Source organism: Diceros bicornis, chromosome 34 (genome assembly GCF_020826845.1).
Source record: "Diceros bicornis minor isolate mBicDic1 chromosome 34, mDicBic1.mat.cur, whole genome shotgun sequence".
NCBI lineage: Eukaryota > Metazoa > Chordata > Mammalia > Perissodactyla > Rhinocerotidae > Diceros > Diceros bicornis.
In genome coordinates this window covers 31,667,569-31,689,218 of record NC_080773.1, presented here as the reverse complement: position 1 = coordinate 31,689,218, position 21,650 = coordinate 31,667,569, and the positions used below count along the sequence as shown (strand labels likewise).

At 46.5% G+C, this 21,650-nt stretch overlaps 2 protein-coding genes and 1 pseudogene across 5 annotated transcripts in view; all 3 read left to right on the top strand.

The window, feature by feature from the left end:
* LOC131397371 (leukocyte immunoglobulin-like receptor subfamily A member 6) overlaps positions 1 to 21,650 on the top strand; it is a 121,096-nt gene that overhangs the window by 17,129 nt on the left and 82,317 nt on the right. The window lies entirely within an intron of this gene.
* Positions 1,964 to 9,690, top strand: LOC131397375 (leukocyte immunoglobulin-like receptor subfamily A member 6). Of its 3 annotated transcripts, XM_058530197.1 has the most exons (8): positions 1,964 to 2,255; positions 2,479 to 2,514; positions 2,686 to 2,973; positions 3,132 to 3,431; positions 3,661 to 3,942; positions 4,249 to 4,548; positions 5,544 to 5,617; positions 8,902 to 9,043. In XM_058530197.1, the coding sequence occupies exons 1-8, from the start codon at positions 2,111 to 2,113 to the stop codon at positions 8,959 to 8,961; spliced, it is 1,485 nt and encodes a 494-aa protein (XP_058386180.1). In that variant the 5' UTR covers positions 1,964 to 2,110; the 3' UTR covers positions 8,962 to 9,043. The 3 variants fall into 3 exon arrangements, with proteins under 3 accessions (XP_058386180.1, XP_058386179.1, XP_058386181.1); XM_058530196.1 differs by lacking the exon at positions 5,544 to 5,617 and having other exon boundaries at positions 1,969 to 2,255; positions 8,902 to 9,690; XM_058530198.1 differs by lacking the exons at positions 2,686 to 2,973; positions 5,544 to 5,617 and having other exon boundaries at positions 1,971 to 2,255; positions 8,902 to 9,690.
* The window catches only part of LOC131397938 (leukocyte immunoglobulin-like receptor subfamily B member 3), a 34,508-nt pseudogene continuing 29,802 nt past the window's right edge, over positions 16,945 to 21,650 (top strand).

Sequence of the window (21,650 nt, the reverse complement as noted above, 5' to 3'; positions counted from 1 at the left end):
GAGCATCTTGGACCTGTAAATGTATGACACTCAATAAATCTGTGAAATGGTCAGCTGTTTATTTCTTCAAATATTTTTTTCTTCATTAATGTCAATCTTCTTTTGCAGGCAGATCAATGACATGAATTGTCTCACAGGTCCCTGTTCACTGGGAATGTTTCAGTTTATTAAGTTTAAGTTCTTAATCTTTAAAAGAATTAAATCTTTTTTTGCCTCCAACCCATGATCTTACCCAGTGCCTGGAGAAAGAGTTCACAGTGTGACATAAAGAGCTCTGCCCAGAGGAGGAAGGGGCACTGAGGAGGCAGAAATGACTCAGAGGTTTTGAAGGAGGATGATAAAGAAAAAGATGGTGCTGACTTAGAGAAACAAGGAAGTCAATAAAGGGAAGTGTTTGGGGAGAAGTAAAACCACAATCCCTGATCAACAGGGAAAGCTATGCTTTCTTCTGAGAAATAGTGGTCAGTCTTCTAAGCATCTCCCCAGCCTCCTTCTCCCCAGGTCCTCCTCCCTGTGAGGGCCTCACTGGCTCCTCCAGGCACCAAGACAGAGAGGGGACCAGCCTTCAGTTCCTCACTCTTGCACTTCACATCCAATCATCAAATCCACACCAATATGCCCCCCAAGTCCTTCTTAACAATATCCTGATCCATCACAAGACTCAGGACATCTCATCTGTGTCATCACATCAGCCTCCTTCCTGGTCCTCCAATCCCGGTCCCCACTCCTTTCTCCAGTTCATGCCTCTCACCGCCTCCGAAGGACTCTTCTGATAACCGCGTCTGGTCTGCTCCTGCCCTGCTCAAAACACCTCCAACTGTTTCTACCTTCAAAACACATCCAAGGTGCACCATCTGATGTTCAGGGCTGTGAATGATCAGGTCTGAGCTAAACTCACAGCCCCAGAAAACACAACTCTCCACCTGAACCAAACTCATCACAGTTAACCACACACACCCCAAGCACACCCACAAACTGAGCTACTTAACAATTCTGTGCCTTCCTCGGGGTCCTCGCTCAGCCAGTCTGAACCTAGCCAACTCCTTTACAACCTGCCAGTCCAAAAAGCCATCCTGTCTCATTACACTCAACTGTAAATGTACTTTGTGTTATAGGTTTGTGCAACCATTGTATCAGAAAACCATGTACATGACTTAAAATACTGATCAACTCATCATCCAAGGGCCAGATTAATGTTGGAGTATTTTTATTAATAGAGTTAATTATTTATAGAGCCTTCCTGCATTACCTTTCTACATGGTGGTAGTCTTTTTAAAACAGAAATCTGTTCATCCTGTCTGTTGCTTAAAATCTTCCCATTGCCTTAAAGATAAAATCCAAAATACTTGCATGGTGCTCAGGATCTTGGGTGATAAGCCCAGCCTTCTCCTGATTGCTCTCAATTCTGAGAACAGCTCAGATCTTTCTGGGCGAGGATGCCCCCACCCATCTCCACCTTTGGGCTAACGCTGCTCATGCCTTGGGTCACTGCTTTGCCAGAAGGACCCCTCACAACCCGGACTCCTTTTGCTGGACATCTACCTGTTGTTGAATGTCATAGTCCAGTTTTCTTTTTTCTTCCAACTTGTATTAAAATAAGACTATAACTGAATTGTTTGCCACTTAAATATTAGTAATGTCTGTCTTCACTCATCCGAGCCCCGTGAGTCCCAGGAAAGGCTCTGTCAGCTTCACCAATGACTCTCCAGCTCCTGGCACATGGACATGATAACTGCTAAATATAATTTGGCTGATTGCCTAACTGATGAAAGAAAGGAAGAAAATTTGCATTTACAGAAGCTCAGAAAAGGGAAGTGAGTTGCCCCAGGTCACAAAGCCTCTATAAGAGGCACAGTCAGAGTTGGAACAGAAATTGGGCTGGTCCTCCCCTGTCCGCTCCAAGCCTCATGTTTTGGGACAAGTGTCACTCTCTGGATTTGGGTTTGGCATGCGGTGGAGGCAGAGTGTGTGGGGTCTGGCGAGTCTCAGATCTGGTCTGGAAGATCCCCAGTGCCTACTATATCCTGAGCCCCGTCCTTCACGGAGGGCATAGTGAGGCTCTGGGAGGGGCTGTTCCCCTTCCTGCGAGGCCACAGATGAGGAAACTGTGATGTGTCTCACAAGCCCTGATATTATCACTCCCCATGCATCTGTCTGTCCTACTGGGCTCTGTGGACCCTATAGGTCATCTGAATGGCTGGGGACCATGGGAAGCAACACCGGCACACCTACTCTCACTGCTCTTCTCTGCCTTGGTGAGTTTTGAGGAAAAGAGGAGGGATGAGATCCCCTCTTCTTCTAGGTCCTGGTCCCTGAGAGACTTCAAGATTCAGGAGACTCACTCGGGGAAGAACTTCTTGCAGGGAGGAGAGATGTGCTCAGCCCCAGATCTGACCCCAGTGCGGAGGAGCACAGACCAAGCCTGCAGCTTCTATGTGTGGGTTGGGGGACACGTTCTCATAGGGAACTCTCTTCTAGGGCTGTGTTGGGGCCCATGGAACCAGGTACGGGCAGGTGAGTCCTCCCCGACACCTCCCGCTTCAGCCCAATGAACCCTTCTGGGAAGCTTGGGGAAGGTCAGAGGATCTGGCCTGAGGTGACCAGTCTGCGAGGGGCCTGGAGTGACAGCTGGGGAAGCTGAGGGGAGAAGGGCTCACTGACACTTCAGGTCTGATTCCTTTCCAGGAGCACCCCCTAAACCCTCCATCTGGGCTGACCCAGGCCCCATGGTCATGACAGGGAGCCCTGTGACCATCTGGTGTCAGGGGTCTCTGCAGGCTGATGTCTATCATCTGTATAAAGAGAGGGCCTCTAAACCCTTGGATACAGAGGCCCCACAGGACTCCAGCAACAAGGCCAGTTTCTCCATCGAATCTATGAGCTCATACACTGCAGGGCTATATCAGTGTGCATATCATACTAGCAGGAATGGCTGGTCAGAGCGCAGTGACCCCCTGCCCCTAGTGGTGACAGGTAAGAGGGAGGAGCCTGGTCCCCTCCCACTGTGGGCTCCTCCTCACGGGAGGAAAGGAACACAGTGTGGGCTCAGGGGACCCTAGTCCTCACAATCCACACCTGGGGTATGTGAGCTAATGGGCCCCCTTTAACACAGCTCCCTCCTTCTCCCTCAGGAGTGTACAGCGCACCCTCCCTCTCAGCCCACCCAGGACCTGTGGTGGCATCAGGAGGGAACGTGTCCCTCTCCTGTAGCTCAGAGTCCACACTGGAAACTTTACATCTGCTGAAGGAGGGAGGAGCTGACCCACCCCAACACATGGAATTGAGGACCTATCGTAGGAGGGGGCAGGCTGTCTTCCCTGTGGGCCCTGTGAACACCTCCCATGGGGGGACCTACAGATGCTATGGTTCCCCCAGCTCCTACCCCTATGCGTGGTCACTCCCCAGCGACCCTCTGCATCTTGAAGTCACAGGTGAGGGCCTCCCTGACCCACCTCTTTCCTAGGACCCCAAAATGACTGATGTAAGCCTTGTGCCCAGTGGAGCCCTGAGGGTGATGGGGACTTGGTGACATGTCCTCATGGGGCGTGAACCACAAAGTGAGAAGTTTAGGGGGTTGAAAAATGAGAACTCTCACTGCAGGCCCCAATGGGCAATGTGGGATGTGAGTCCCATCCAAAACTACCATCCCCTTCTCTCCAGGTGTGTACAGGGAGCCCTCCCTCTTAGCCCAGCCGGGCTCACTGGTGCTTTCTGGAGACAGCCTGACACTCAAGTGTCACTCAGAGGCCGGCTTTGACAGATTCGCTCTGACCAAGGACGAGGGGCTCACACCCCCCGAGCGTCTTCATGGGCAGCACAGCCCTGACTTCCCCCTGGGCCCTGTGAACCACACCCACGGGAGACAGTACAGATGCTACAATGGACACCACCTCTCCTATGTGTGGTCGGCCCCCAGCACCCCCCTGGACATCCTGATCGTGGGTGAGGAGCCCCATGTCCTGACTGTCTGTTCAGGGCCCTGGGCACACGGTCAACCCTGGTGGTGATGGGGTCCAGGGAAAGGGTCCTGGAGCAGAGGCTGAGATGGAGCAGTGGTCGAGGGAGAGGGAGGGAGGCGGGGGGGTGAGGGACAATGAGACAAAAGAGACCCACCCAGAGTGACAGAGAGGAGCTGAGAGGGGGTCACAGACAGAGTCCCTGGAGAGAAGACAGTGGTCCTTCGGCTTAGTGTCAAGGGCATGTGGTAAGAGGCAGCTTTATACACATCACAAACTTCCCCCCCGCCAGGAATGTACCAGAAACCCTCCCTCTTGGCCCAGCCAGGGCCCTCAGTGTCCTGGGGAGAGAATGTGACCCTGCAATGTCGCTCTGAGATACACTTGGATACCTTCCATCTGTCCAAGGAGGGGTCACCTGCTCCTCCCCAGCACCTTCGTCTGCAGGACACAGCTGCACCCTTTCAGGCCAACTTCACCATCAGTCCTGTGACCTCAGACCACGAGGGGACCTACAGGTGCTACGGTTCAGACAGCACATCCCCCTACCTGTTGTCACTCCCAAGTGACCCCCTGGAACTTCTCGTCTCAGGTGAGGAGCACCAGCCCTGTTCCCTTTGTCCCTATGATCTGTTTGGGGCCCTGTCCTCAAGAGATGTCTTGGCTGAGAATGGAGATAGGGGTCTAGAGGGAGGGTCACCCAGAAGGGGATAAGACCCTCAGAGTCTCCCCTCAGACCCACCCCCTTCCCACTCATCTGGATCTAGAAGGTCAGGTGGGGAGAAGGACAGTCTTGCAGGGGCCACAGGGCAGATGTAGAAGAAGGTTTGAGTGAGGTGGGTACTTCAGGGTCATCCCAGCCCCTCACCCACAGGGCCCATCTCAACAACTGGGGATTCACGGAGGTTCCTTTGCTTAGAGGGAGCACAGACCACCCAGGTCATTCTGACAGTCTCTCTGAGGATCTAATGCCCCATCAGATATTCAAGGACAGGCTTGTCTCCCAGGGAACCTGGATAATTGGCAGGGATATAGACGGGGACTACAGGACTCCAGGGGCTCTAGGCTGGGCAGACAATGTGTGGGGCGATCATGGCAGAGGGAGATGTTAGGCCCGCCTTGGAGAGGGGCAGCCGGGCTGAAGATGGGAGAAGATCAACTGCCGTCACTTCCCCCAACTTTGGTTTATACATATGGGGTGTGATCCACTGCAGGGTCTCCGTGCTCCCTGAGCTGGTGATTTTGGACAGATCCCTGGTCCCAGAGCTCCTGGTCTCAGGTGGGGAACCCCTGTCCCTGTCCTCTCTGAGCTCAGGTCTTCTCTGGGCCCCATCTACAGGAAAGTCTGAGAAATGATGGAATAATTGGAGCACAGGGAATGTTCCACAGAGGAAATCCAGCCCATGAGAGGGTGGAAATTAGTGGGAACCTCCCAGCCCTGGGACACCCCATCCCTGTAGTCTCAGACAGGGCTGAGGATGGGAGAGGGATGGAATGGGACTTGGTGAACCTAAGAGGAAATGAGATTAGACTGAAGTTACAAGACAGAGGCCCCTGCCTACTGACTTCTTGGTGTCTCCATCTCAGAACCACAGCATCGCCACTCACCAGGAGCCAGGAGCAGGGGGAGATCCCACAGAGGTGCTCATCTAGGAATCAAGGTGGCAGGGACCCCCTGAGTAGGTGGGGCTGAGGGTGTGTGGGCTCAGTTCTCCTGGGAGGGCGAACTTCTGAGAAAGCCTTTAGTCCTCTGAATAAGGGGGAGCTGCATGACCATGACCTCCAGAGGCCCTTTCATTTCTGACCTTCCAGGGCATCTGCAAAGTGGCTCATCACAGACCTGCTCCTGGTCCAGCCCTCTCTGGGCCTGTCCTGCTTCTCCCAGTAACTCTGCCCTTATCAGGATTAAAAAGCTGAGGGAGACAGGGGGAAGGTTCATGTGATTTTAATCCATCAGGCCTGGAGTCTCAGCTTAGCAAGAGAAAGCCACAATATTGTGGAGACTGCAAAGATTTGGAAACCCTATTGATTTAGCACCTCAACCCTCCCAGTCCACACAAAAACTGTGGGATTTTCTACCAAAAGCCACCTCCCCTTGTCAGAATCCCTGTTTCCCAGGCCCCTGACCAGTTTTTGAGGACGTGTGGAAAAGAAGGAGAAGGGCAGGGTTGCAGCCTTTGGTGTCCAGGACTGACTTGGAATCCAAGGAAGATGGTGGGATGATGGAGGAGGACAGGCTGGGAGAGTTGGAGGACAGACGGACACTCCCTTGGCAGCTCCTGTTTCTCATTTCCAAGAAACGTTTAGATGAAGCCCCTCACACACACATGTGGGGGTGGGGGTCCCAGAGCCCTCTCAGATCAGGACAGTAGGTTGCTCAGGCCAAGGTGGGATCTGCTGTGGGTGCAGATGGGGTCCACACCAGACTCTCTCCTATAAAGAGAAGCACCCTGTCCATGGGTACTGCTCTGCACGGACCTCCTGTGCTCACCTGGAGGCCTCCAGCCTTCAGTGCACACCTGAGACTAAGGAGGGACCATGCAGGGCTCACTGGGGTCACTTAGGGGAGCACTGCACAGCACGTCTGTGTGCAGCTCACATCTACTCTGCATTTTCTGTGCAAACTTCTCTGTTATTCCTTTCTTTCTCTGAGAACTTTAATAGCAAAACTTGCATATATAAATTTACAAATTGAACTTATAAAGATTTATGACAAAAATAGGCAATTCTATTCCTATTTTCATTGGCATTAGATTAAATTTATACATTCATTGTGGAGAGTAACTTTTTAATAGGAAGTTTTCTTACAAAAGATGCTTAAAAGGAGGGTTTATTAAGGACTTCACATGCATTTTGAAGTTTTCTTCATAAAATTGTCTACACCTATAGCTTAAGATTTGTTCAATGGCTTTATTAATTTATAAGTAAGATCTTAGATTTTTTATAATTTATAAATATTTAAATATAGATAACAATGATATTGGCTTGGTTATATTAATTTTATGTCTCATTAACTTACTACAGATTCTCCACCATTCAATTGTTTTTCAATTGATCTTCTCTGATTTACTGACAATAATTTCATTAACCTCAAGGAAATTGAAATTTCACTTATTTCCAGATTGTGCACCAGTTTTATTTGTATCAAACATTATATGAAAATGCGGACAATGTAAAATGTTAAGATATATCTGAGTGTCACTTTCAGATAATATATTCATTTTTAATCCAAATTGTTTTAAGGCAAAAGCATCAAAAATCTATATTTTGTATATGTATAACACTATTGACCTATACATCCGTCCATTTTTCTGTTACATTCAGATTTTATTAGAAAAAAATATTATTTCCTTTATAGAAATTAGGAATTTTTACTGGACTTTTTACATCTCTTGAATTTTTTCTCTTTAATTTTAGCCATGGTGAGATATATTTAAAAGACTTATTAGTGTCAAACATCTGGATATTAACCCCACCAAGTGACGTCTATTATTAATTTGTACTTTTGACCAGTATAAGCTTATTTAGAATTTTTACATTGAGATGTATAACTAGAATTAATCTAACACTGCTTAGAATAGATTTGAAGAGTGACCTATTTTTTGTGCTCGCCCAATGCATAAAACCACTGATTTTCCTGTTGCTTAACACGTTGAAGACTAGGAGTGTGGATTTTCTTGGTTTGGGATATTAGAAATGGAGAGGATAGAGATTATCTACATTTTTTCTTTCATGTAGTATTTATTGAGTGTCATTAACCATTACATGATTTTAATATCAAGGTAGCTGAGAAATTCACACATTCTTGCAACTCACTTTCTTATCCAGCATTTTAGCACGGGAAAGTTCAAATATAAAATTGAATGATTAGTCTTCTCTCTTTGAAATCTTCTAGCTGTTTCCAGAGTTATTTCAAAGAGAGAGAATGATGATGGTGATGATGATGATGACAGTTATGGAAACTCCCTCATCTGTAATGTCATTTCTGGCTTGTCTCAAATGCACCAAGACCCCAAATCTCACTTCCCCTTCTCCTCTGGACCCAGCTATATCTCACAGACATGATTTTATTCCTTGTTGAAGAACAGTCAGAGGTCTTTCTGGGGACCTGCTCTTCCTGCAGCCTGTGATGCGCTTCATCTGGGTCTTCACGTGGCTCCTCTCAGGCTCCTTCTACTATTCGGGAATCATCATCTCCAAGTGTAACCTTCACGGTGACACCATGTAGATCAGACCTATCTCCTCATTACATAATTTATTTCTTGTAGTTAACCCCACTGATGCTATATTTTTGTATGGATTGAATTTTCTCTCTTCTCTCATGTGTATATGACCCACCTCTCATCCATGGGTCCTCAGTCTTCAGTTGTTGAATGAACAGAAGCTCTCATGTCTGGAAGAGTTAGCCTACATGGTCAATATCCCAGAGTGAACAGAGAGCATACAAGAATTCAATTATTTCTGTATTGGGAGACCAGGTTTCTCAACAATCCTGAGCTCTGGGGGCACATCCAAACTCTGTTCCAAAGAGGTTCAAAAGCAAAGTCTAAATTCAAAAGACCACACGAAGACTGATAGAATCCAATGAGAACAGAGGGAATCCTTCTACAACAGAGAAAGGGTTCTTTAAGGGACAGCATAATAGTTATTTCATGAAAAACAGAGGGAATCATAAGACCACAGAGCCCAGGGGAAAGGCTTAAGTCATATCAACTCCTCAACCATCCCAACTATTTTATGATTCTGAGGAGCAGCTGACACCATCCTCCCATCACAATGCAAGTCAGACTCCAAGAGTAGCAAGCAATAGAAATTCTCAGTTATGGGGCTGGTGCAGAGGGTCACATACTGCCAAGGGGAGGCAGGTGCCTGGGTGGACATCAGGGATCCTGGGGTGATTTTTCTCTGCACTGACCTCTGTGACCTCTTTCTCCACAATTCCTAGCCACGCATCCCCAAGACTACACAGTGGAGAACCTCATCCGGATGGGCGTGGCTGCCGTGATCCTGGTGGTCCTCGGGATTCTGCTCTTTCAGGCTCGGCACAGCCCCAGAGGACCCCAAGATGCAGCCAGGAGGTAAATACAAGAGAGAACTATGCACTGCTCAGAGAGGTAGAGGCTTGGAAATAAGTCTTGTGTGCCCAGGAGGTTCTGGAAGAGCATCTGGGGCATATGTTGTGTGAAACGTCTGTGGGTCATTGTGAGGTGGAAGAATCATTGTTCATGTGCAGGGACAACGTCTGGACTCTTCTGCCATTAAACTGTGGAATTTTCCTTCCTGACCACTGCTGAGTTGTCTTGACTGGCTCCTGTCTTTCCCCCTTTCTGTGAAATCAGCATGTATCCCACATGGCAGATTTGGGTCCACACCTCCTCACACTTTCATGGTCTTGTACACTTTCATGTAATCCATTTTTTCTTTATTTCTAATTTCCACATTCCTTGACGTAGCAATGTGTATTAGGAGTCTCTATTTTTTCTTTCAGAGCAGGTAATCTGTTTCAATAAATCCATAAGTTGTAATAACAAAGAGCCAGCCTGAAAGAGGTAAATCCAAAATGATGCCCTAACACCCTCTCTGGACTGCACATCCCTTCACTTGTCATCAGATGATACCTGTGTAGTTTCTGCAGAGATATCATCACTTGGAACCAAGACATTGCTGTTTGAAGTGATAGCACAGTTATTACTGCTCCTGAAAAACCCACTGTTAAAAACACTGATTCAAAGCATTTTCCAGTTTCTCTGGTGTATATACTCCCTTCATGGCCAACTTCAAGGTGCCAATGTGAGAAAAACATAGAGTAAATTTTAATAAACTTAGACTTGCCAATAGTTTTCAGTTATGACACAAAAACACAAACTGTGAAAGAAAAAAACTACATGAATTGTACTTCATCAAAATTTAAAATATATGTTCATTAAAAAAGATGATCAAGACTGTAAAAGATAAATTACAAAACTGGAAAAAAATTTACAAATCATGTATCTAATTAGGGTCTACTATCCACAATGTAAAAAGAATACCTTTAACTCAACAACGAAAAGCAATCCTATTAAAAAAAAAATAGTCCAATGGCTTGAATAGGCATTTCCAAAAAAACATATACAAGTGGACAGCAAACATATGAAAGATGGTCAACTCATTAGTCATTAGGGAAATGAAAATGAAACCACAATGAGATATCACTTCAAACCCATTGGATTAGCCATAATTTGAAAAAGAAAATAACAAGTGTTGATGAGGATGTGAAGAAATTTGAACCCACTATACACTGCTGGTGGGTAAGTAAAATGGTTAAGCCATGTGGAAAACAATTCAGCAGTTCCTCAAAAAGTTAAACCCTGAATTATCATATGATCTAGAAAATCTCCTTTCAGGTTTAAGTTTCACTTATGCAAGACTAAAAAATTATAGAGATCTGCCATACAACTATGCGCCTATACTTAATAATACTGCACCAGACATGAAAATTTGTAAAGAGGGTAGATCTCACGTTAAGTGCTCTTACCACAGTAAAGAAAAGAAAAGTAAAATAATTGCAAACAGATATTCAAACACTTATGAAAGTGTGTTCATAAAAGAACTGTTCACAATAGACAAAAAGTCACAGCAGCCCAAATATCCATCAACTGATTATGGAAAAACAACAACAATAATTAAAACCACTGAATGTCTCCAACTAGTGCACTTGCCAAAAGCATGGAGACAGAATCCACAGTCTCAGGTGAAGAGTTATTGTCTGGAGGACAAGAGGTGGTGAGCAGACAGAAATGACTCAGAGGTTTTGATGGAGAGTGATGAAGAGAAGCTGCTGCTACTTATGGAAACAAGAAAGTAGGAAAGGAAGTGTTTGGGAGAAACAAAACCACATACCCAGGCCAGGAGGGAGGTGGTGGTTCCTCTATGAGTCAGTTGACGGTATTATAAACATCTCCCCACGCCTCCTTCTCCTCTTGGGGTCATCCATTATGTGACAGTCCCATTGGCTCCTCTAGTCAAGGAAAGCAGAGAGAGGAAGAGCCCTCAGTTCTTCACTCTCTTCCACCTCACATACAATGAACAATTCAACAGTTCTGCCCCTGATCCCTTTTTTTTCCATGACTCTAGACCACCACCACAGGCGAGTTTAATAGAAGACTTAAGATGTCTTGTTGGTGCCACATCATCAGCCTCCTTCCTGCTGCATACCTCGGGTTTTCACTCCCTGATGAACTGTTTTATTCTCACAGCCCCAAACTAATCTGTCACTGACTCTACCCTGCACAAAGCCCTTCCACAGGTCTCCCCCTTCCTTCAAGTAAATTCCAACAATCTCCACCTGACAATCCATGAGGTTGATGACCAGCCTGAGCTAAATTCTCCAGACCCAGCAAAGCCAGCTCCTCCCTACAAACCAAACTCATCTCAGTTGACCACCTCCCCTCCCCAGACACACACATAACCTGAGTAATTACCACATTTGTGCCTTCTCAGGAGCAGCTTCCTGAGCTAATTTGAACATAGCAGACTCCTTTACAAACCTCCTAGACCATGACAAGGATGAAGAATTCTTGTCTCATCCCACTCAACTGTGAATGTATTTTTGTTCTAGGGTTTGTGTAAGAGTTACGTGAGAAATCCTCATAAACCACTCAGAATACTGGTTGACTCATCACCAGACTAATGGTAGCATTTTATCACTGTTTATATCTATACAGTCTTCCTACAGTACAGTCCCTACAGAATGGTGCCTTTTTCAAAACAGCAATCTATTCATACGTTCCTATACTGAAAATGTTCCCGCTATCTGAAAGATAAGATCCAAGAATACTTGCAGTCCGCACAAGACTCTGTGTGACCAGGGTGCATTGTTACCAGATTACTCACAGTTCTTAGACTAGTTCACCCTCTTTCTGATCAAGCATGCCAGCCCCTCACCACATTTGTGCTAACCCTACCTTGTCGTGGTCTCTTCCTCCAGAAGTTCCCCAAACTCTCGTCACTAAGGTTGCTAGACGTCCACCTGTTACCGAGTCTCTCTGTTTTCAGTTTCTCTTTTTCTCTACCGCTTACCAAAACTACAGTCAAATTACCCACTGTCTAACTATTTGCATTGTCTTTTGTTGCTAATCAAAGCTCCATGAGTCCAGGGAAGGAACCAATCAGTTTCACGAATAAATCTCATCCTGTACACAGTAACTTCTCAATAAACACTGGTTGATGCCTGGATGGTGGAAGGAAGCAAGAAATTTGCATTTACAGAATCTATGGAAAGGGAATTGATTTACCACAGGTCACAGAGTCTCTATAAAAGGTAGAGTCATAAGTTGAACTGAAATGGGCTGGCTCCTAGGCACTGCCTTGCATCATCTACCATCATTTTCTGAGACAAGTGTCACTCTCTGGATTTGGGTTTGTCATGAAGTGGAGGCAGAGTATACGGGGTCTTGTGAAACTCAGATGGTCTGGAAGGTCCACAGAGCCTGCTGTCTCTTTGGCCCCATCCTTCAAGGAGACCAGAGAGAGGCCATGAGAGGGGCTTTTCCTCTTCCTGTGAAGCCACTGATGAGAAACCCAAGATGTGTTGCATGCAGCCTGGACCTTGTCCACCCCATTTGTCTGTCTGCCTGCCTGGCTCTGTGGTCTTTATAAGTGGTCTGCACTTCTGGGGACCATGGGAGACAGTACCAGGACCCCAACCCTCATTGCCCACCTCTTTATCCATGATTTTTTGGAAAAGCAGAGGATGGGGTTCCCTCCCCTCACAAGTCCTGGTCCCTGAGGCCCCAGAACTCAAAAGGATCGCTGTGGGACAGAACTTCAGGGGCAAGGAGAGATGTGCTCAGCCAAAGATCTAACCTCAACACTAAGGGGCTCAGAGCAGGCTTGGAGCTTCTATGTGTCTATGTTGAGGGACTACACTCTCCCAGGCAACTCTTTTCCAGAGTGTCAGGTCCCATGGAACTGGGGAAGAATCCTCTGCCACAAATCCTGCTTTAGAACAGTGAACACCCCTGGGCATCTGGTGGAGCACAGAGGGTCTGAGCTAATTGTTACCTGTCTGGGAGGAGCCTTGGAGTGACGGCTGGGATACTTGAGGTTGAGAAGGGCCCCTTTCACATTTCAAGCCTGATTCTTTTCCAGGAGTCCCCCAAACCATCCATCTGGGCTGACCCAGGCCCCATGGTCACCACGGGGTACTCTGTGACCATCTGGAGTCAGGGGTCTCTGCAGGCTGATGTCTATCATCTGTATAGAGAGGGTCGCTAAACCCTGGGACACAGAGCCCCACTGGACCCCACAAAAAAATGATTTTTTCATTGAATCTATGAACCCACGCAGTGCAGGACTATATCAGTGTGCATATTACACCAGCAAGAATGGATGGTCAGAGCACAGTGATCCCCTGGTGGTGACAGGGAAAGAGAAAGCGTCATGTCCCCTCTCCACTGTGGGCTCCTCCTCACAGGCAGAAGGGAGCAGAGTGTGGGCTCAGGAGACCTCAGCCCTTACAGTCCACACCTGGGGAATGTGTACTGACAGGCTCCCTTTAGCAAGCACCCTCATGCTTTCTCAGGAGTGCAGGACACACTCTCCCTCTCAGCCCACCCAGGTCCTGTGGTGGCATCAGGAGGGAACATGTGTGGTCATTATGAGAGGAAACACATAAAGGGGAAGACCCTCAGCTGATGTGGGGAGAAAAGAGCAGATTCCATCTCTGTCCATGGTGCTGAACTCTAGGGGTCCATAAGAATCATCATGGCACCTTAGGGAGAGTAAAGATAGTCTCTCAATTTCAGGTCGAGGAGATTGGTGGATTCACTGGAAGTCGTAAGCTGAAGCTGAGTTGGCTCAGCCACCCTTAGCAGACACACTGACAAAATTTTATCCGTATCTCAAACTTTATCTCTCATCCCTCAAAAATACAATCCTATCCTGGATTTCAAAAGGCTGAATTAGCTCTGAAGTTCTCTACCAGTGGATTTCTGTGGAATAATGTTGAGGAATCCTTCTCTGGGGACTTCTGTCCATTATGAATATGTCCTGTCTCCACAAGGAACCACAGTCATTATGTGGGGGGAAAGAAGAAAGGCAGGATTTCTTCCTGATTTCCATGAGCACCAGGTTGTCAGCCAGATCAGGTCATTCTCCAAAACATCTTCCATCAGAACTCATGTTTAGTATTCCCTTCCTTCCTCCCAGTGCCACCTGGTATTCCTTGGTATTGCTTTTCTCAAGTTATCAGAGCCTATCTTACATCTATAGATATCTGTATTTTTGACCATGTATCCATCTAAATATTTACTTTTATCGTTTTTTGCTTGTTTCTTATCAGTCTTTCTACCTAGACTACAAAATGAAAGACTAATCAGACGTTATGTTGTGTTGTTATCCTTGATTCCAGAAAAATTGTCTTATATGTTGTAGATATTCCACCTTTTATTTTCTAAAAGATTGGATTGATAGAGAAAAGAAAGGAAAATAATGGAAATATGTAATGTTGAGCCAGAGACAAAAAGAGCTGGCTGATATGGAGGAACTGAAAGGTAGATCCAGCCCTTCACTCTCATATTCCTGAATCTCAGGACAAAATGAAGCCCCAAATGTTCATCTTTGACTCCTAATTAGATGGAAGATGAGCCCCTGGAGATGCTCAACTCCAGGGATTGAGATTTGCATTGGCTAGTTTTTGAGACTCATGGGAGATCAGAAAAGACATTACCTAAGCATGCCCAAATCTACTCACCCGCAGTCCCTATTTTTGGCTCTTGGGAGTAGCTGATAATCCTCAAACCATCACGAAACAAGTCAGACTCCAAGAAGGATGAGTTAGGAGAAATTCTCAGTATGCGACTGGGCACAGAGGATCAAATCCTGTCAACAGAAGGCAGGTGCCCTGGATGGGCATGCCAGGATCCTGGGTTGATTTCACTCTCCCCTGATGACTATGATCTTTGTCTGCAGTCTCTAGGCTCAAATAACCAAGATTACACAGTGGAGAATCTCATCCGATGGGCATCCCTGCCTTGATCATGGTGGTTCTAGGGGTGCTGCTCTTTCAAGCTTGGCAGAGTCAGAGACGCAATCAAAGTTTCAGCCAGGAGCTAAACACGCAAAAGAACAAACCCACCATTTAGTGAGGTAGAACCTTGGAAATAAATATGATACCAAGAGGATCAATATGATACTGAAAGAAAACCAGGGGAACAGTCTACTGATGTTTGTATCTCTTCAGCTCAGAACACAGAGTCTCTTTTAAATAACTGAATAAATGGGTGAAAATTGGTTCCAGATTAGAACAGATAAATCCAAAATAATTCCCCCAAACACTCTCTGGAACCATTAAGCCCTGCCTTCCTCTTTAGATGACACCTGCTATAGTTTCTCCAGAAATACCATCAGTGTGAATGAGCACACTGATGATTGAAGTGAAAGTCAGGTGGTTTCCTGGTAAATCAGCTCTCTGAAAAAATCATTATTAAAAATGATGGTATACTGTAAAGAGATGTTGAAACATTTTGTTCAAGATGGAAACCACAGGGTCCTCTGGAACGCTGACAATGTTCTTCTTTACTTTCATTTGTTGATCATAAGTCTTTGTTGTTATTGGTAAATCACACATTTCTACTTATAACTTATGTTTATAATCCGTATAATTTAGTGAGGTGGAACTGAAGTAGGATGCATAAAGCCTGTTCACTAGACACTGAATATCAATCAAGGTTGCTCTTGATCTGTTATAACAGGTACTTCACATGTCGGCTCTGAGGTTCCCTCTAAACACGATCACCATCTAACTGTTCAGCCCCACCTGAGTCTAATCAGACAAGGGGCCACATTGCTGGTGAGAAACTGGATCTCTGAACACTTTGCCCCAGATCACAAGCTATGTACTTAGGAATTAAAAATGAGCTCATCATATCCCATGAATCTGAATTGAGATGGAGGTCATCAACACAAACTCAGGGGTTATCTCAGAGATAAGGTTAACCCATCTTTGATTTCGGTTGTCAAAAATGAGGGGGAAACTCTTATTTTGCCATGCTGCTGACATCTCTCTGCAGGTCTCCTTTGCACATCAACTGTCCCCCGAGACTGTAGAATCCTACACATTAATGCTCTCATGTTCCAAACCCCATACATCTTTATCAGGTCTGAAAATTAACAGGGTTAATCCCTCTCGTGTTTTGGGACCACTGACCCTACAACATCTCTGAGTAGGGTTCCTGACAACATGCGTCAGATGAGGAAACTGAGGCTCAGAGATTGGGCATTAATGCTCAAAGTGACATGGGCAGTGGATGGAGGAATATTTAAATAAGAATCAGCTTTAATCCCCAAATCAGAGCACTAATCCACCCTTGAACCCTAAAGGTGAAGACAGGACCTCAAGATGAGGAGGAAATTTCTGCCCAAGGAAACAAGGAGCACTGAGGAGGCAGGAAGGGCTCAAATGTTTGTACCCAAAAAGGTGGGGGTGGATGGCATTGCAAGAAAAAAGAGAAGTCCCTGAAGGGGGCTGTGATAGAAAGAAAGCCCACACTCCGGGCCTAGGAGAGGAGTGATGTTTCCTTCCCTTCTTTGCCTGTATTTCTCCTTTGTGCTCATTGTCACAATGAACTCGACCTGAACTGTAGAGTGAGATGTTGAGCATGTGTCTCTGCTGATCTGAGCTCTGCAGTGCAGCAGGATCCTGCATCTTCCCTGAAGCATCTCCAGGACCTGGGATGACCACTGTCCATGGTGAGGACCCCACAGGGATGTTCTGATGGACAGGTTGAGGGTGAAAGAGACCCCATGGGGGAGGTTCTGTGAAGGAAGACCTACCCTGGGTCACCCTCACCTAGAAGGGCATCTCTGCCTCTATTTGTTGTTCCAAACTGTAAATGAGAGTCAGACTGCTGGGGAAGTCAGTTCCCCTTCCTGTGGGGATGCTGACTTGACATCCCCATAACTGGGAGGACCAGCCTCCCCGTGGCCACATCCTGTGTGTCTGCCTGACATGCTGGGCAACGAAGTCTCCTCCATCTGCACAACCATAGCCACAGGGAGGAGACGCCATGACCCCCACCCAATGGCCCTGCTCTGTCTCGGTGAGATTTGAGGATATGGGGAAAAAGCCTAGTCTGGGAGGGATCCTGCCCCACTCCAGGCCCTGATCTGTCAGGAGACTTGAGGATTCAGGAGGCTCATGAGGAGGAAGGGTCCTCCTCAGGATTTAGGGGCAAATCTCTCACAGGGAACTGTCTTCCCGGGTTGAGTGTGGGCCCATGGACCCCAGTGCAGGCAGGTGAGTCTGTCTCCAGGTGTCCCAGGTCCCACCTCCTCAGTGGGGACAAGGGGATGCCCCCGGGCATTTGGGGATGGAAAACAGCAGTTCTGGGCTGAGGGACGGGAGGTGTCTGGGAGGGTCTTGGGACTGAGAGCTGGGGAACAGGGGCGTGGAATGTGTTGTGACCCAGTGTCTGATTTCCTCTAAGTGATCTTCCCCAAACCCACCATCTGGGTTGAGCCAGGCTCTGTGATCCCCTGGTAGACATCCGTGACCATCTGGTATCAGGGCACTCTGGAGACCCAAGAGTACTGTCTTGGTAAAGTGGGAAATAAAGATGGAAATTCATTCACCTGGAGGATCCAGAACCAACTGGAGCCCAGAGACCAGGCCGAGTTCTCCATCCCACACATGACAGAGCAACACGCAGAGTGATTTCACTGTTACTATCGCAGCCCCACTGGCTGGTCAGAGCCCAGTGACCCCCTGGAGCTGGTGGTGACAGGTGAGAGGACACTCAGGGGTCCCAGCCTCAGGCTCTGCCCTCAGGAAGAAGGTCTGCTCTCAGGGGTGTGTCTCCCTCTCACAGCCCAGCCCTGGGCAATATGAGGGAGGTGTAGCCTCATTTACCATTCTGCCTCCTCCTCTCCTAGGAATCTACAGCAAACCCTCCCTCTCAGCCCTGCCGAACCCTATGGTGACCTCACGAGCAAACGTGCCCTGCCAGTGTGCCTCATGGATGGGATTTGACAGACTCATTCTGACAAGGAAGGAGAACACCAGCCCTCCTGGATGCTGGACTCACAGGGACACACCACTTGGCAGTCCCAGGCCCTGTTCCCTGTGGACCCTGTGATCCCCAGTCACAGGTGGATGTTCAGATGCTATGGCTGTTACAGGAACAAACCCCAGGAGTGGCCATATCCCAGTAATGCAGTGCAGCTGCTGGTCCCGGGTGAGAAATTCCCATCCTGCCCCCATCCATATTTTGATGCACCAGACAAGTTATTGGAGTCTTTGTTCCCAGGGGATCCCCAGATGAGAATGTGGGGTAAGGGGAGCATAGGTATCCTGGGCCAGAGACACAGAAGGTGAGGGACATTTATGGGAGAAATCAGCCCCTGCAATCTACATGAGGTCCTTCTCCCAGGTGTGTCTGGGAAGTCCTCCAACCTACCCAGCAGAGCCCTGTCATGGCCTCTGGACAGAATCTGACCCTCCAGTGTCTCTCTGAATTTGGCTACAACAGATTCTCTCTGTCCAAGGAGCGGGGACATGACCTCCCCCAGAACCTTGGCTTGCAGCCCCATCCGGACTCTCAGGCTGACATCCCCCTGGGCCCTACATACGGGTCCCATGGGGGCCAGTACAGATGCTATGGTGGACACAACCTCTCCTCCAAGTGCTCAGCCCCCAGCGACCCCCTGGACATCCTGGTAGCGGGTAAAGAGACAGTGGATTCAGTCAAGGACCCAGATTCTGCACAGGCCCTGCTGAGGGAGCCCCAGGTGGTGATACCAGTAAGAGGGATGTGGGGTCCCCAGGGAGGAAGAGAGATAGAGACAGGGTAGAGGATGAGAGAGGGAAAGATTCAGAGAAAACAAGACAGACAGAGATAAGGGTCCTCAGAGAGAGGACTGGGGACTCTCAGTTCAGAACAAGGTGGGCAGGCAGCCCCTCACCCACCCTTCCTCTTTCTAGGACAGCTCCCTGACACACCCTCCCTCTTGGTGCAGCCGGGCCCCACGGCAGCCTCAGGAGAGAACATGACCCTGCTGTGTCAGTCATAGAGCCCGAGGGACACTTTCCTTCTGTCCATGGAGGGGGCAGCTGATCCCGCCCTGCATCTTAGATCAAAATACCGAGCTCAGCAGAACCAGGCCCAGTTCTCCATGAGTCCTGTGACCTCAGCCCACGGGGGGACCTTCAGGTGCTACAGCTCACACAGCACCTCCCCCTACCTGTTGTCACACCCCTAAGAGCCCCTGGAGCTCGTGGTCTCAGGTGAGGGCCCCTGACCCCGTCCTTTCTGAGTCAGTCAGCTCAGAGCCCTGTGCTCAGGAAACCTAAGACAGGAATAAATGAGGGGGCACAGGAGGAGACTCCACAGAGGAGGGTCCACTTCATGAGAGGGTGGAAAGAGACAGAGTCCTCTCACCTCTGGGGCATCCCATCCCTGAAGTCTCAGTAGAGATACAGAGTAAGGAGGGCTGAATGAGACGTGGGTCAACCCAGCAGGAATGTGACTAGACTGAGTGTAGAAGACAGGTCCCCACCACTCACCTCCTGACATCTCCGTCTCAGAATCTGAGTCTCTGATGTCCCAACCCCCACTAGACACTCTCCTATAGAAAGAAGCACCCCGCCTGTGGATACCACTCTGCATGGCACTCCTGTGCTCACCTGGAGGTCTCCAGTCACTCAGGGCATACCTGAGACTAAGGAGGGACCATGCACAGCTCACTGGGGTCATTTAGGGGATTACTGCACAGCACGTCTGTGTGCAGCTCACATCTACTCTACATTTTTCTGTGCACACTTCTCTATTATGGCTCTTTCTTTGAGAACTATTTAGGCAATATTTAATGTATAAAATTACAAATTTAATTTATGTAATACGGATTTCTGATTCAAAAATAAGCAATTCTACTATTAGTATTGGAATTTGATTAAATTCGTACAGTCATCGTGGAGAATAATTTTCTGTTAATATCAAGTCTTCTTACACAAATTTTCAAGTGAGGTTTATTACTGAACTTCAGAAGCATTTTCAATTTTATTCACAAAAATTGTGTCAGTTCATAGCCTATTTTAAGAATTGCTCAATGGTTTATATTTAAGGTGTTTGATTCCCTTATATTTTCTAAACAATAATTAAGTATACATGAGAAAGGCATTGGTTTGTGCATATTAATTTTATGTCTTGTTCACTTATTACAATTTCTCTCCATTTCAATTGTTTTTCAATTGATCTCTTCTAATGAACTGATAAAAATTTTAATAGCCACAAGTAAAAGGAAATTTCACTTCTGTATTCCAAATTACATACCAATTTTCTCACTCTAAATACCACAGGATAATGATGACAGAGTAAAATGTTCTTGAGCTTCACATCAGGAAAACAGCTTAATTTATACTCAACATTATTTTAAGGCAAACGTATTAAATCGGTATTTTATATCTATAGCACTATGGACCTGTCCCTTTCAATTCATTTTCCGGTTTTATTAGAAATGCTTTCTTCTCATGACAATTGTACATCTCCTGCACAATTATCTTTTCTCTTTAATTTATAACCACGTGAGACGCATTACAAAGGCGTCTTAGTTTCAAACATTTGGAAATTAACCCAAGTGATAGCATTTATCATTCACTCACATTCTCTGAATTCTATAAGATAACATTTATTTAGAATATTTGCATGAATCTTCATAATTAGGATTGGTCTATGATGTGTTTTTTTTCTTTTCTTCTTTCTTTCTTTTTTTCCACCCTCTTGGTTTTCATATCAAAATTGGGTAAGAGATTAATATGATTTCCTTTTTTTGTGCTCACTCAGTATTACAATTTCACTGATTTTCTGTTTCTTGAGATTTGAAAAACAGAAGTGTGGACTTCCTTGGCTCTGGATCTTTGATAAAGAGGGAGTAGAATTGTCTTTTAAGATAAAAATCAAATGATTATCCACCTCTACTTGATACTTTATCAGACTTCCTTGAGGTTTTACAAAAAGAGAGAGATGATGATGGAGCCCACTGTTCTGGGCACTTGTCCCTGATCTGTCTCTAACTTACCAAGGCCCCGAGTCTCAGCTCCTCCTTCTCCTCTGCCCCCTCCCTACATCTCACAGACAAGACTTTATTCCTTACTGGAGAGCAGACTGACACTTTACCTCTCTCTGTCTCTCTTTCTCTCTGTCTCTCTCTCTATATATATATATAGTACATAATTATGTATATATGTAATTACACATGTACATAATTATATATATATGTATTTACACATGTATCTGCTATCATACAGACATATACAATCATATGTATATATTTATATATACACATCTATGAATATATACCATGTATTCTTATATATCTACAAATATTCGTCCATGTGCCTATGCTTTTCATCAAGTACGTTTTCACACACTTGTTATTGGTCTTTTCAACTTGATTCACACTCCAAACAAAGAATAATAGTGCTTTTATAACCCAGTGACTAAACATAACCTTTAGAAAATACTTGTTTTCATGTCTGTGTGTATATGTCTGTCCATCTATCTACCATTGTAGGTGTTACTAACTACCTGAAGACTGAATTAATGGAAGAATAAAGGGATGAAAAAGTCCAGGTGGTGATTAAAATGCAGATCCCAGAGGAGAGGGAACCAGGTGAGGTGGAGTGAGGGGGACCCAGCCCCAGATTCTCACTCCTTTGTG

Coding starts and splice junctions, on each gene's coding strand:
- LOC131397375 (XM_058530196.1), top strand. CDS start 2,111: ATGTGTCTCACAAGCCCTGATATTATCACTCCCCATGCATCTGTCTGT. Junction 2,256..2,478: donor CACTGCTCTTCTCTGCCTTG/GTGAGTTTTGAG, acceptor ACTCTCTTCTAG/GGCTGTGTTGGGGCCCATGG. Junction 4,549..8,901: donor CCTGGAACTTCTCGTCTCAG/GTGAGGAGCACC, acceptor CACAATTCCTAG/CCACGCATCCCCAAGACTAC.